The sequence below is a fragment of the Sphaeramia orbicularis genome, chromosome 12, assembly GCF_902148855.1.
Source record: "Sphaeramia orbicularis chromosome 12, fSphaOr1.1, whole genome shotgun sequence".
Taxonomy (NCBI): domain Eukaryota; kingdom Metazoa; phylum Chordata; class Actinopteri; order Kurtiformes; family Apogonidae; genus Sphaeramia; species Sphaeramia orbicularis.
The window spans coordinates 50,835,466-50,849,203 of NC_043968.1; the positions used below are offsets into that span (position 1 = coordinate 50,835,466).

The 13,738-nt window shown below is 38.2% G+C and overlaps 2 protein-coding genes across 3 annotated transcripts in view; both read left to right on the top strand.

Moving 5' to 3' along the window:
- The first annotated feature begins 6,452 nt into the window (after positions 1 to 6,452).
- On the top strand, positions 6,453 to 10,146 carry LOC115429629 (zinc finger and BTB domain-containing protein 26-like). Of its 2 annotated transcripts, XM_030149241.1 has the most exons (3): positions 6,453 to 6,817; positions 8,258 to 8,576; positions 8,657 to 10,146. In XM_030149241.1, exons 2-3 carry the CDS (start codon positions 8,268 to 8,270, stop codon positions 9,758 to 9,760), a joined length of 1,413 nt encoding a protein of 470 aa, XP_030005101.1. In that variant the 5' UTR covers positions 6,453 to 6,817; positions 8,258 to 8,267; the 3' UTR covers positions 9,761 to 10,146. The 2 variants fall into 2 exon arrangements, with proteins under 2 accessions (XP_030005101.1, XP_030005102.1); XM_030149242.1 differs by lacking the exon at positions 6,453 to 6,817 and having other exon boundaries at positions 8,411 to 8,490.
- A 2,939-nt stretch (positions 10,147 to 13,085) lies between these two features.
- Positions 13,086 to 13,738, top strand: part of rc3h2 (ring finger and CCCH-type domains 2) — a 37,693-nt gene continuing 37,040 nt past the window's right edge. The window contains 1 exon segment of the mRNA XM_030149240.1: positions 13,086 to 13,613. The gene's annotated coding sequence lies outside the window, so the exon portion shown is untranslated.

A 13,738-nucleotide genomic window follows, 5' to 3' on the forward strand; every position in this document is an offset into this window, starting at 1 on the left:
ACCAGTAAAATAATAACATAATGATATATAAATAATGTCAACTCCAAACTTTTCTCAAACTTTCTACAAACTATCCTTTCAAAAGATATGAATTACATGAAGAAACTGAAAAAAAATAAGTGTAATTTTAACAATATTCTGCCTCAGTTTATCATTTACACATGTACGTTATAACTTACAGATCACAGTGGATCTACAAATACACAAAACATTTAGTAACAGGCAGAATCTTGTTAAAGTTGCATTTACTTCTCTTGAGACATTTCAGGTTGTTCATATTTTTTGCAAAATTATACATTATACAATTATACATGAACATATTTACATTTACAAAGAGAAAAATTTGGAGTTGTCATTATTTTTATGTTATTATGATAGTATTTTACTGGTCCTGCCCACTTGAGATTGAATTGGTCTGAATGTGGAACCTGAACTAAAAGAATTGTTAATATCTTAGTGTAATTTTTGCATTTTACAAATTCATCCCAAGAGCCGGACTGGACCATTTGGCAGGCCAGATTTGGCCCCCGGGCCGCATGTTTGACACCTGTGGATTAGACTGTCACTACAAGGTTCCTCAACTAAATTTCTTTATAAAAATTCATGGGAAGGAATGCTTCTTGGAGCAAAAAAAGAGTTTGTTCGAGGTGCTCTTCGGAAAAAGGGATTCAAAAAGTAGATATCAGCTGAAAGAAAAATCCAAGGCACACTCTTTAAACATTAAAATGCCTTTATTGACATGGCATGGTCATATCTAGACCTTTAAAAATGGCAATCTTTTTGGATTATTTTCAGTCTTTACGAACTCTGCCTTCACATTGATCTCACACCTCCACTCTACTCTCTCTCTCTATTTTGTGTTTGTTTAGGTGTTGTTTTTTTGTCTTAATTCATTCTGTCTATCAATTATTTTCACGTTTGATACATCTATTTAATGCCAAATATTTTAAAATAGGCACATGTATCTACAAGCTATGTTTATTTTTTTTCTTATTTTTAATCAATTAATTTATTTTTATTCTCTTCTGTTTCTGTTGGCTCAGTTACTATTTTTGTATATCACAGATTTGTTACTGCTTGTACTCAATTGATTTTCCACTGTGCAGAGAATTTGTTATAATGTTCTTATTCCGGCTGTTGCCTCTTCTTGGAGGACCTTGGGGTTGGTTTGGGCATGGAGGGAAAATGACATAAAAGGCAATGTATAATGAATACACTGTAATTCCACTCCTTTGTACTCTTATATTGCTCAAAAAAATAAAATAAAATAAAATAAATAAATAACTAAATAAATCTATTAAGACTGCAACCAGACCTGTAGCCAAGAGTCCATTCAGAACCCACTTCTAGTTTAAGTAGCCTATTTTTAATGTAAAGGTCAAAAGTACAGACTGTATGAGAATAGCCAGACTGTGCTCTTAAACCCTTTAAGACCTCGAATTATTTTTGTGGTAACTTCCAAATGAATTTTTTTCCACGTCTAAACTTTCCTAAATGATGAATGACCATTTGCTAAAATTCTGCCCTCTACATGTTGCATTTTCTGTATTTAGTTTACTGACAGAGATGTAAATTCAAGGTTATGATATAAAAACATAAAAGAAACAGAAGGAAGAATGACTTTTTCTGCAAAATATAAAACCAGTGCCTACAATCACTGCCGTTTATCAAACTTTTATTGGTGAATCAAATTTGTCGATAATGCCCCTGTTTCCACATTCACTATGTAGCATCTGAACATCCAAATAGAACACATCTGATACCACTGAAAAGGTGACGATCTACATTTACCTGAATTTTTAAAAAATATTAATGGGGTTAGTGATTTACAACTTATTTATCATTTTAGATCAGTAGTAAAAGTAGTGAACATCTATACATCCCAGAGACATTTAACCCTTACAGTCAATCCCCTTTGACATATGGCAGCAGTAAAAACACTCTAAAAGGATTTTTTTTTTTTAAATTTTGGAATGAAATTGAATAGATTTTCTAGAAGTGATCTAAAAGGTATAAAAAATATATATACTTCTGTGCAGATTTAACATATTTTAGAACAATATTGGTTCAAATTTGACTTAAAGTGAAACGGTTTCAGTTTCAGTCAAATATATTTAAAGCGCCATCGCTGCTGTGTTATGTGAGACAGGACACTATACTGTGAGACAGCTGAGACTTCTTCCACCATAACTGTGTGATTATGGGCGGCTGTGGCTAAGATAATAATCAGAGGGTTAGAATCCCACTCCCTCCCAGTCATGTGCTGTTGAGTGCTTCGGCAAGACACTTCACCCCCCCTTACTTCCAGTGCTACTCACACTGGTGTATGGATGTTTGGTGTTGGTCAGAGAGGCCATTTCATTTATTTATCAGTCATAGATCAGTCAGAGTGAACAGACCATGGTTAACATTAAGAAAATGAATCAAAAATATTCTAATGGCCCCTAAAAACCACATGTGGGTTTTATTTCTGTGTAGAATGGGTGTCTGTATAGCATTCACTGTAGCTTGGATTTTCAATGTTCATAGACATTGGAGTACTTCCAAAGAATGTAACCATCTACTGTTACACAACAAGACAAACTCCAAGGGATGAAAATGAAATGACTGAGAGATATCAAGAATTTTGTGGTCAAAGATGATTTCCTCGTGTCCATCACATATTGTTGCAGCTTAATCTCTTTGCACCATTCCAGCGATATATTTTGGTCTCAACTGTCACAGCAGCAACTTGTGAACGTCAGCGTATTTTGACTCCTGCTATGTTTTTATGATCTCACAAATACATGAATTAAGTACAATATGTTGCTGGTCAAAGCTCTAACTGCAAAGCCAGGAAACCTGCAATTTTGATGTGACACAGCTTTTCTTTCCTCAGGCAAATACTAGAGCTCAGACGTAATGAAAATGGTACATGGAGAAAAAAACCCAAAACATTTCAGTCCGCTGATAACAGCTCAAGAGGAGACTGGAACTGAAACAAAGTAAGCACAGGTTTCTTTGACAGTAAAGACATCACAATAAGATTTTTTTTCATCAATATGTTTATTGTTGTTTTCATTGTTTTATAGGAACCTGCCACAACACCCACACACCAAAACAATCCCTACCATCCCCCACCCCCCACCCACACAATAGCACCCACTCCCAGAGCAACAAAATATACTTGACAGACACAACTTAATTGTCTATACCAGTGTTTCCCAACCACTGTGTCGTGGCACATTAGTGTGCCGTGAGAAATCATCAGGTGTGCTGTGGAAAATTATCCAATTTCACCTGATTGGTACTGTAAGCAAGCAGCGTCATATAGACACATACGACTGCATGCACCAATGATCCACTCTGCAACAATAGTCTCCTGTTTCCCTTTGCAAAACAAAAGTGAAAGTGAACTGGCCCTGATGCGGTGTGCTCTGTTGATAAAGCCCCCCCTCACGAGTGATACGCAAATCAGTGAGTTACCTGCGAACGAGTTGGGACGGGGGGATATGCCTCCCATGCTATTATACAACAGACCTCAACCCGGGGGTCTGTCCAAGGGGTCACTGATGCACCCCTCTCAGCTTTCTTGTTCCAATGTTGTGTACAATGTTGCCCGTGCACCCCGATGCCCCTCCCCCTTCAAAAAAAGAGAGAGACTCAGAGCTGTTGAGGAAGATTTGTGTGTGTCTTTCTTCAATTCCTGCAAGAATATTGGCTTTGTCTTCAATTAAACAGGCCCAGGTTTCACACTGAAGAAGTAAATTGAAACTAGATTTACATTACATTCAATAAATACACTTTTTGTGACAATTTTGTTTGGTGGTGTGCCTTGTGATTTTTCTAATGTAAAATATGTGCCCTGGCTCAAAAAGGTTGGGAAACACTGGTCTATACAGACAAGTCCTTTATAAACTGCAAAAAAGGTATCAAGATCTTATCAATGTCTTTGATCTTTCCTTTAGCCAGGTACGTCAGCTTTTCCAGTGCCAGGTTAGAAGACATTTCTTTAATCTGTTGGTTCACTGTGGGTCCTTGAATATCCTCTCACTACAAAGAAATAACTTGTTTGGCTTATAATAAACAAAAATTTAACTGTTTCTTTCATCTTCCAATCACTTGAAACTGCTCAGGGAAGATGTACAAAATACACAAAACACAGGGATAATACATTCTATAAATCTATAAATTAACTTAAGAGTCTCTTTCCAAAAATTCTGAAGTTTCTCGCAGGCCCACGTGCAATGAAACAAAGCGCCTATTTCCCTATTACATTTAGTACAAATGTGAGGAATGTTAGGATTAAAATGGTGCAGTTTTTTTTTGTTTTTTTTTGATCAAGGTCTTTTTTATTTTCAATTGTACAACAAGAAACATACAATTTGAACATGAAACTGTTGTATCCAGTTCCATATCCAACTGCCTGCCCACCTCACCCCCTACCCCAAGTACTGGACCTTCCAAACGGTGTAGTTTTGCAGGGGTGACAGAAGTTCTAAATAACCATTTGTACTGTAATAGTCTAAACCTGGTGTTAATTGTTGGTGTTTGAGCTGTAAGACAGGCCCTCACCCAATCCTTTATTGAGATTTTTGTTTGAACATCATTTTTCCAAGCAGATAAATGACAAAAAGAATTCTCCTTAGTACCTGCCAACAGCGCATCATAACATTTTGACAGGAGACCTTTGTAATGGCAAAGGTTCTTTGTGATACTTTCAATAGTGGGTAGAGAAGGTTGTCATGTAGATTTAATTTGTGTAATTATGTAATTCCTTATTTCTAAATATTATTTAAGAAATGTTTCCTAGGCAAATTATATTTATCCACTAATTGTTCAAAAGACATTAGAGAGCCCTCCCTATATAGATAATTTATCTTACATATCTTGCACAGCTATTTCTGGTTTAAAGTGCTGATTCCCCCAGATTGGTGACAAGCATGAAAGCCCACGAGAGTTGTTTAAAAAGTGACAATAAGATGTATTTTGGTCTGTCTTCTTTGCTCAGTTCAGAGTATAAGAAGAGTAACTTGTAAAGGTCAGTTTCCTGATTCTACTGAAAGCAAGTAGTTACACAGAAATGAATTTTAGGTCAAAAGCAGAAGGTGCTTTCATGGTGTAATTGTGGAAATGATGCTGGTTTTTTATTTTGTTCTCATCCTTTCTTGTGACTGTAAGAGAAAGTAAAGCAATGAGTGCCTTTGTAAAATAATCTGCAGTAAGGTAAATTGGGAATAAAAGAACTATGTGACACTGCAATGAGACGCACGCTATTCTGATTTAACTTATGACTGATGCGATTATGAATGTGATGAAAGTGACCCAAGTCCCATGATCCATGTTTGATTGTCTGCCTGAGTCTCTGCCGCTGTCTGGACTGACAGGCCATGAAACAAGTTGGTCTCTCATCTATTCTTAACGACATCACCTCATGTATCAATAGACCATTCTGTAATTGTTATAATTGACTAATGGTTTAGTATATTACATTCAGCAAAATGTAATATTTGTAGATTCCTAGTGTAATCTATCTGCTGTATCCTTCTAAATAAAGAAGTAGGCCTAGTCCATGTCCTGGTAAACTAAGGCAAAATCTAGCACACTGAATCACAAAAACACACAAATCATTGACATATAGTTTGTAGTTAGTCTACAAATATACACAATGAACTTTTTTAATGTCAATATTGATTTTTTTTCTTCCATTTTTAGTAAACAAGCAAGCTGCATTTTATTTTCTGCAAATATTTTATCCAATCCAATCCAGTCCAATCTATCTATCTATCTATCTATCTATCTATCTATCTATCTATCTATCTATCTATCTATCTATCTATCTATCTATCTATCTATCTATATACATATAATTACATTTATTTATTTATTGGTCAGAATTCGGCAGAATTCTGACGGTTCTAAATCAAAAAGATGTACTCTATAGGGCACGACAATCAAAATAAAAAAAAAAGAAATAAATCACTGAAAAATAAAACCAGCTTTCATTTAAATTTAATTTATTGCATGGTGGAAATCAAATCGCATTCTATTTTCTTTAAATACGTTCTAATTTAATGTCAATACTACACTATTTATTATTTATTTATTCATTATTGTATTTATATTTTATTCCATATATATATATATATATATATATATATATATATATATATATATATATATATATATACATACATACACACACACATATATATGTTTTTTTTTATGTAATTACATTTAATCAATTGAATTTATGTGTTTATTGGTCAGAGTTACGGTTCCAAATCAAAAAAGAAGGAGCCTATAGGACACACCAATGAATATATTTATTTTTTTTATTTAATAAAATAAAAACAGATTTAATTTAACTACTGTGCTCATGGGACTCGTATTATTAAAACATTATCACCACCACGCGGTTCATTTTTAGCATTACATTCCGTTGCTGCAGAACTGTTATTAATATTCCAGTATTATGCAGAATCGCAGTATTTTGATTATTGATTATTACTTCCAGCACCTGGTTATTTGTTTCCATTGCAAGAACCTTGGTGAAGTAAAGGGAGTGAAAGGGTTAAATACGTTAATCCATGTGCTCCCACGCACGCGACAGTCATCTGAAGATCCCCAGCTCAGCAGGACGCAGTGGGAGTGGGTTTGACCATCACACCGTATAAAGATGCGTCCTTTTGCATGTGTACACCGCCAGCGTCATTGTTCAACTGGCAGGCGTCAAACAGAGAGCCGCTGTCGTGTCTCATGGTAGTGGTTTACAGTGGAGTACCGCTGCGGTTCTCACCTCTGGATCCACCATCAGGACACGAGCCTGCAGTGGAAGGTGGGGCTGGATCATCCATGTTTCTCCATCCACTGTTTTCTGGCTGTGGTGCACGGATTTACTCCAACTGCACACTACATATTGATGATTATAATAGGATGTTGGGAATGTGATCTCGCTGTGTGTCACGTGGTACAGTCCTGTTACAACCAAAGCTTAGTAGAAATAGGTCAAGTTGAATAATGATGGATGACATTACAGCCTTTACATGTATAGCATGTAAGCATGAGTTTCCATATAGGTCTGGTGGTGTGGGTGAGTGTTACGGTCATATACTGTACTTAAGTGCAAATTTTTACTTGTACTCTGGTATTTTCACTTCATTCTCCATTATAGCTTATAGGTAAATGTGCTTATTACTCTGCTGCATTTGTGTCAGTTTTAGTTATTTTTCATTTATATTTCTCATACCTGTCAATTATTTAAGTCAAGTCATTGTTCAGGTCAAATAAGTGACGAGTGAAGCTATATGGACTTTTCATTATGTATTCTTCTTGAAAAGTCCTTCTTGAATAGACTACTGTATAATACAAATTATATTTCAGAAACCAAATGTGACTTCTTGGTATCTTTATAAGCAGGGCAACTTGTCTAGTTACAACTCAAATTCAAGTCTCGTCAGGTGAACGCTAAGTCAACATCAAGTCGAGTCTTTCATCTGTGTTGGTTAAGTAACCTTCAAGTCCTAAAATTGTGACTTAAGTCTGACTTAAGTGCAGGATTAAGTGTTCCGTTAAGGGTTGATTCATGGCCTTCCTAATTTTAATGCTTAATTAACTGGTTAGAAACTTCTCTTGGATTTGTTGGAAACAGCATTATCATAAAGTTGAGTCAATGAGCAGTTGAATTTTAGAAATAATATTGTTCTCAGTTGTGGTAGTAAAAGGAATGATTAGAAGTAGTTCAAATGAGCTCAACCTTAAACATCAACACAGTACTTGACGGAAAAACCTGATAATGTGATACTGGGGAGTATTTTCACATAGTAGTATTAGTACATTTACTTCATAAAAATCCAAATACTTCTTCCACCACTGTGAGTCAGTGGCCTATATTAGTCTTTGTGTGATGGGAAATTCTTAAGGCAAAGTGACAGAAAAAAGATTGTTGAATATGACCCGACTGAAATTTTAGTTCAGTAGAAACACCCCCATATTTGCTAGAAGATAAAAAAAAACGTCTGCCATTATTTTGTGATTCATTCATTACTCACAGTTTGGAAATCTTTTTACTGAATGTTTTCAATTTTGTTTTCAACTGCATTTCTTATCAAACCACAGCATACAAGCCTCAACATGACAGCTTGACAGAACATGCTAAGCCCACCATTACTCACAGATAATTATGCAATGCTTGAAAGCCACTCTTTCCAATGCAAAACATTTTAATATTCATATTTTATTAATGTGCCAACTTGTACAAACTTTGCTCTCAGTGCAGACACTCCATCATGTCGGGCCAGTCGGACACTCTTCAGTTCCGTTTCCCAACCCTTGGTGACTCCATCCTCAGTAAAATGAATGCTCTGAGGGAGGACCATCGCTTCTGTGATGTGACCCTCCTGCTTGGTGGTCCCCAGGGGGCCTATGTACGGCCTCTCCATTTTCATGGTCACAAAGTGGTTCTGGCGGCGTCCTCTGACTTCCTGCGTGACCAGTTCTTGCTTCATGAAGGTCGGGCCGAGCTGAGTGTCGGGGTAGTTTCCAATGTGGAGATTGGGAAAAGATTGCTCCTGTCCTGCTACACTGGACTCCTAGAGGTGTTTGTTTATGTTTAAAAACAAGAATAAATGTCCTGCATTTCTTTTACTCTGTTAAAACAAGTCTTTCTTCTATATAGGTCCCTCTAAGAGAACTGGTAAACTACCTCACTGCCGCCAGTGCGCTCCAGATGGCTCAGGTGGTGGAAAAGTGTGCTCAGGCCCTCTCCCGATACCTTCGTCCTACATTGGCTTTCTTGAAACTCGACAGCCACTCAGAGGAAGAGGATATCCAGACGCCAGACGGCGGTTGGCCACACACCAATATTATAAAACAAGAGGAAAGGGATGCAGACCAGCCCAGCACAGCATGGGTCCAGGCAGCAAGTACTGGGAAAAGGGAAGTGGTTGTGAATAAATCCATGTTAGGGGTCAAGGTGGATAGTGAGGGACCATGGGAATTTGGAGAAGAAAGGAAAGTGTTTAAAGCTGAGATTCAGACATCTGAGGACACAGCATGTTGTCTTAAGACCTTGGACACAGAGAAGGTTAAAGGCTTCCAGCCTGCAAGCAATCTCTCCTATAAAGTCCATCATATTACAGGTGCTCTGAAATGTAAGCTGCATCCTACTACAGCCCTCACACACCTTATATCTTCTACAACCAGAGAAAGTCCTGCATCGGCCGATGGGCTGGTGGATAGTTCACAGGATCAAGATGAGGATGAAGAACAAGAACAAGGAGGAGAAGAGCAACAAATGATGGCAACACCTCTGTCAGAGTCAGACGACTCCCTTAGTTTCTCTAGATCACATATGTTGAAGAGTCGCACTGATGGACATGCAGCTGCAGTGGAAGCAGATAACCCTTTGGTACAGAGGCCATACCTGTGCAGACGCTGTGACAGAGTCTTCCAGCATCTGGAGAACTATGTTGGACACCTGAAGGAGCACAAGCAGTACCTGTGTTTAGTTTGTGGAAAAAGCTTCTCCCAGAGGAGCAACCTGACACGACATATACGCGTCCACACTGGTGTCAAGCCTTTCAGATGTCCACTGTGCCATAAGACATTTTCCCAGAAGGCAACGCTGCAAGATCACCTCAATCTGCACACAGGGGACAAGCCACATAAATGTAACTACTGTGCTGTACACTTTGCACACAAACCAGGCCTTAGGCGCCACCTGAAGGACATTCATGGTAAGAGTACTCTGGAAAATGTGCTTGAGGAAGCTGCAGATTGAAGCTGACAAAGCAGTTTTTGCATAAATGTTAGTCAGTAAAAAAAGTCGTTATGGTTCTTTAATTTTTACAGCTTGACAGACAGGAAGTGCAGAAATGTATTACTTTAAGTCAAATTGTGATAGCATTCACTGATGCGACTCTGATTTAACAAAATCCCAAAGCACATATGAGTTCATTACAGCTACACAGTGTCTCCTGTCATACAGATTAAGAGACACTGTTGCATTTTCACTGTTCCATCTGGCTGATGGAAATTAGAGTCCGACCTTCTGCAGAGTACAGACAATAAAATATCAAAAACATAGTGTTGGTTGAATTTACCTGTAATTACTGCAGCAAATGTAGAGCATACCTGATAAAGAAAATAAAAAGCATTTACAACTGACCTTTGTTCATATGTTTGTTTACTTCATTTCTAAATTACTGTAAAATGAGCCGGTCAGCCAGCCAGCCAGCCAGACACAGATGACTATTCTTTCACTGTTTGACCCGACTGAGATTGTGCAGCTCACTGAGCATTACGTTATAAGTGAGTGGCTACTCCTGCATGGCTGAGAGGGTTTCCATGCTCACTCACTCACTCACTCACTCACTCACTCACTCACTCACTCACTCACTCACTCACTCACTCACTCACTCACTCACTCACTCCATTCCTTTCCTTTACATCTCTCCTTTCCTCAATCTTTTATCCTTTCGGCCTAGAAATGTCATTGTCACTCATTTCGGTTAATGGAACACGAGTTGTTACCATCCTCAGGGCATCTGAGGATGTTGCTGGCTGGCCAGTTTGTGTGTTTGTGTGCAGTCAAATAATGAACCCTTAGTGTGGGTGTGTAGGAAATAACACAAATATGTGTGGGTGTGACAAAGAAAGACAAAAGTATATAGTAAAGCTAAAGTAAAAGATATTCCTACAATCTGCACAGTGTTGTGAGCAGGTTACATTTAAACCATGCTCTTATTTGTGAATAGGTGGTATTATGAAAGATATTAATCCAAAGCAACGCAAAATGTGAATGTGGTTTGCCCAGCTGATGTCAAAACACCTCAGAATGACATTTTATGCATCTAATGTTAATTTCTCTGAAGTAGGTCAAATATACTAGCACACAGACACATGGAATAGGTCAGTCACAATAATGTGTCATTCGGTACAATTCTATTATGAATGACTGGAAGGTATGAAATAAGACGATGGTGGGATTAGATGGTTGATGAATAGGAGATGAAAAAAATTTAAAAGACCATGAGCAGAAGGACTAAAAATGATAACAAGAAAGACATACGTGTGTTGGTAGATGGAGGGAAACATAGTACACTACGCACACACTGAGGCTGGTGAAGAAGAAAGCTGAATTTCATACATCCATAACCACAGTCCGAAAGGCTGTTGAAGATGATCTGCAAGACTAGAGCTTGGAGGCAAAAGAGCAGTGCTTTCCTACTTACTGATGATCACTGCAGAGCAGGTCTCAAGTCCCCAGGTATTCCAGTGAGACTGCTCGAAGGCCAGGGGGATTCAGGCTGTGAATAAGTGGAGTAGGCACCGCTTTTAGTAATGTAAAATGTCTGAAACATTCATTTTGACTACTGAGTATCCTCAGCTCATAAACAAAGGGCCAAACACATGAATGAACCCATATCTGATCTTATTTTAAAGAGCACATGTTAAAGCTTGGAAGGACGAATTGTTTGGTTTAATTTTCTTCTGTGTAAGCAAACTCAAATACACCCCTGACTAATACACGATGTTTAAGACTGTCATTTACAGAATAAATACATAAAGCTAAGCATTTTAAGGGCACCAAATGAGCTTGCATTAGCTCTTTGAAGTTACTGCTTACAGCTGTCAAAATGTTCCACTGATTATTTCCACATTATGTTGATGCACTATAACCTGCAGCTACATTTACATAGAGGAGGGATAGCCTCCACATGTGACCATGTGACATAGACAAAACAACGCATGACTGAGGGATAAACAACTAATTGTTGCACATTTTGATTTATTTGGGTTCCTCTGGTGTAATCACAGCCACTGCCGTTTGTCCTAGATTCTCAAAAACTGCTGCTGTTTGTTGGAATGAGCACAGCTGTGTCTTACACAAGTAGACTGGTCCATTTCCTGGCTTTGTAAGAACAATCAAACACTGGTCATTGTCATGTTTAATCAACTGAAGGAGCTCCCATGTAGCAATGGACAACAGGGAGTGAAAAACCACATAAGGACTGTTATGAGACTACTTTTTCAGGGAAAAATGTAATATTGTTGTAACAGTTTTATCCATACTCTGAAGTGACAGTAAAAATACACAAAGTGTCTTTGACACTGTGGCAGGATATAAGAAGTGTTATGATCCACATAAAACACGGGATGTCAAATGTTAATTTTTGCTTTTAGTGCAACATAATAATTGTAGTCTGTCAAGACAGTGACTCACACACATATTAAACTGACAAACAAGGTTCAGGTTAAGTGAATGATAGAATGAACCTCATTTATTACAGTAAATGAAGCCACGGTATTGAATAAACCAGTACTAAAGGAAAAAAAATGCAAGCTGAAATTTTCAGAAACTAATGAGATGTTTTCAACAGCAAATTACGTGTTGTTCAAAAACATAATGCAGCTGAGGTCACAGTATAACAATGCGATATAAGAAGATCCATGTCTGCAGTATATAGCAAGATCAATTTTAAACATGAATCACATTATGAGCTGGAATTATATTTCAACCTTTTGTCTGAAAGCAAGGAAGTTACTGTCATCATTACTTCAGTATACAACCAATCTGACATGTGAGAGCACAGACCTGATAAGACTGTGAGACTCATTAAAATGACAGATTAAGTCCACTGTGATGGGCAAAGTGAAACTATGCAATAAGATACCATGATGATGTGTTAAGAACCACTATAAGTACAAAGGCTCTATCAAGTAATCATTATTAAAAAGAAGGTACTGATGGATATCAAATATGGTGATTATTTACATAAAGGGGTATTTAAGACCTACTGTACCAAAATATTTAAAAGATGTTCACATCCTTGTAGTTAAACGAACAACTGACAGCAACAAAGAGGCTGTAAAAAGATAAATACATAAATCTGCGGTAATAAAAGTAGGAGGGAATTTGTTTGCACCCTTTTTCTTCCGCTTGTGCACTTCTGTAAAGGCAGGGCTGCAGTAAAGTGAGCGGGAACTGTGCGTGTTTATGTGTGTGAACTTCCTTTTGACAGGCGCACTTGTCGAAGTCGAAGCGCATCCTCTGCCTCTCGGTCTGTTCCTTTAAAACCAGGCAGCCCACGCCTCGAAAAGCGGCTTGTTCCGGCTTGCCCCTTTACATCTTTTTTATCCTTGCTCAACACATTAAAATAGTGCCCCTCTCCGCTCCGGTGACAGTCGGCGTTGAACATTTTTTCACCGATCGCAGGGTGAATATTTGCGCTCCTGCAGACTGTGCAGGATGCGTAACCGTGCAGCGGCTCTGTCCCTGTGCAGCCGGAGGTTCAGTCTGAGGCGCAGTTCAGGCTCCATCACCGGCGGAGCGATACCACCATCTCCCCTCAGCCCCGGTTTGTCAAACTGAGGGTGTGTGGCTCACTGTACCTGAGCGGACTAGTCCGTCACGTACTGTCGGAAAGGGGGACACACCATCGAAAATCGGACCAAAGGACCAGTCTCTTCTGCTGTGAAATGCAGTGCCATGTCGCTTTCGCATCTCTGATTTTGTCCATGGACTGGTTGCTGCGGTTGTTTTGCAACTGATGTCGATTTTTTGTTTGTTATTTTGATGCGCTCGTGTGGATGCCTGTGAATATGTTTATTCTGGTGCTCTAGTGCGTAAGGTAAGTGACTTTTCCAGAGGTGCGCTACTTTGCACTTGTTTCACAGAATAAGCTTTTATTTAATGTTTAATTAGGTAAGCTTTTTTTATATGAAGCCTTTGGACTTGTTTTGTTTCCCCGGGTTT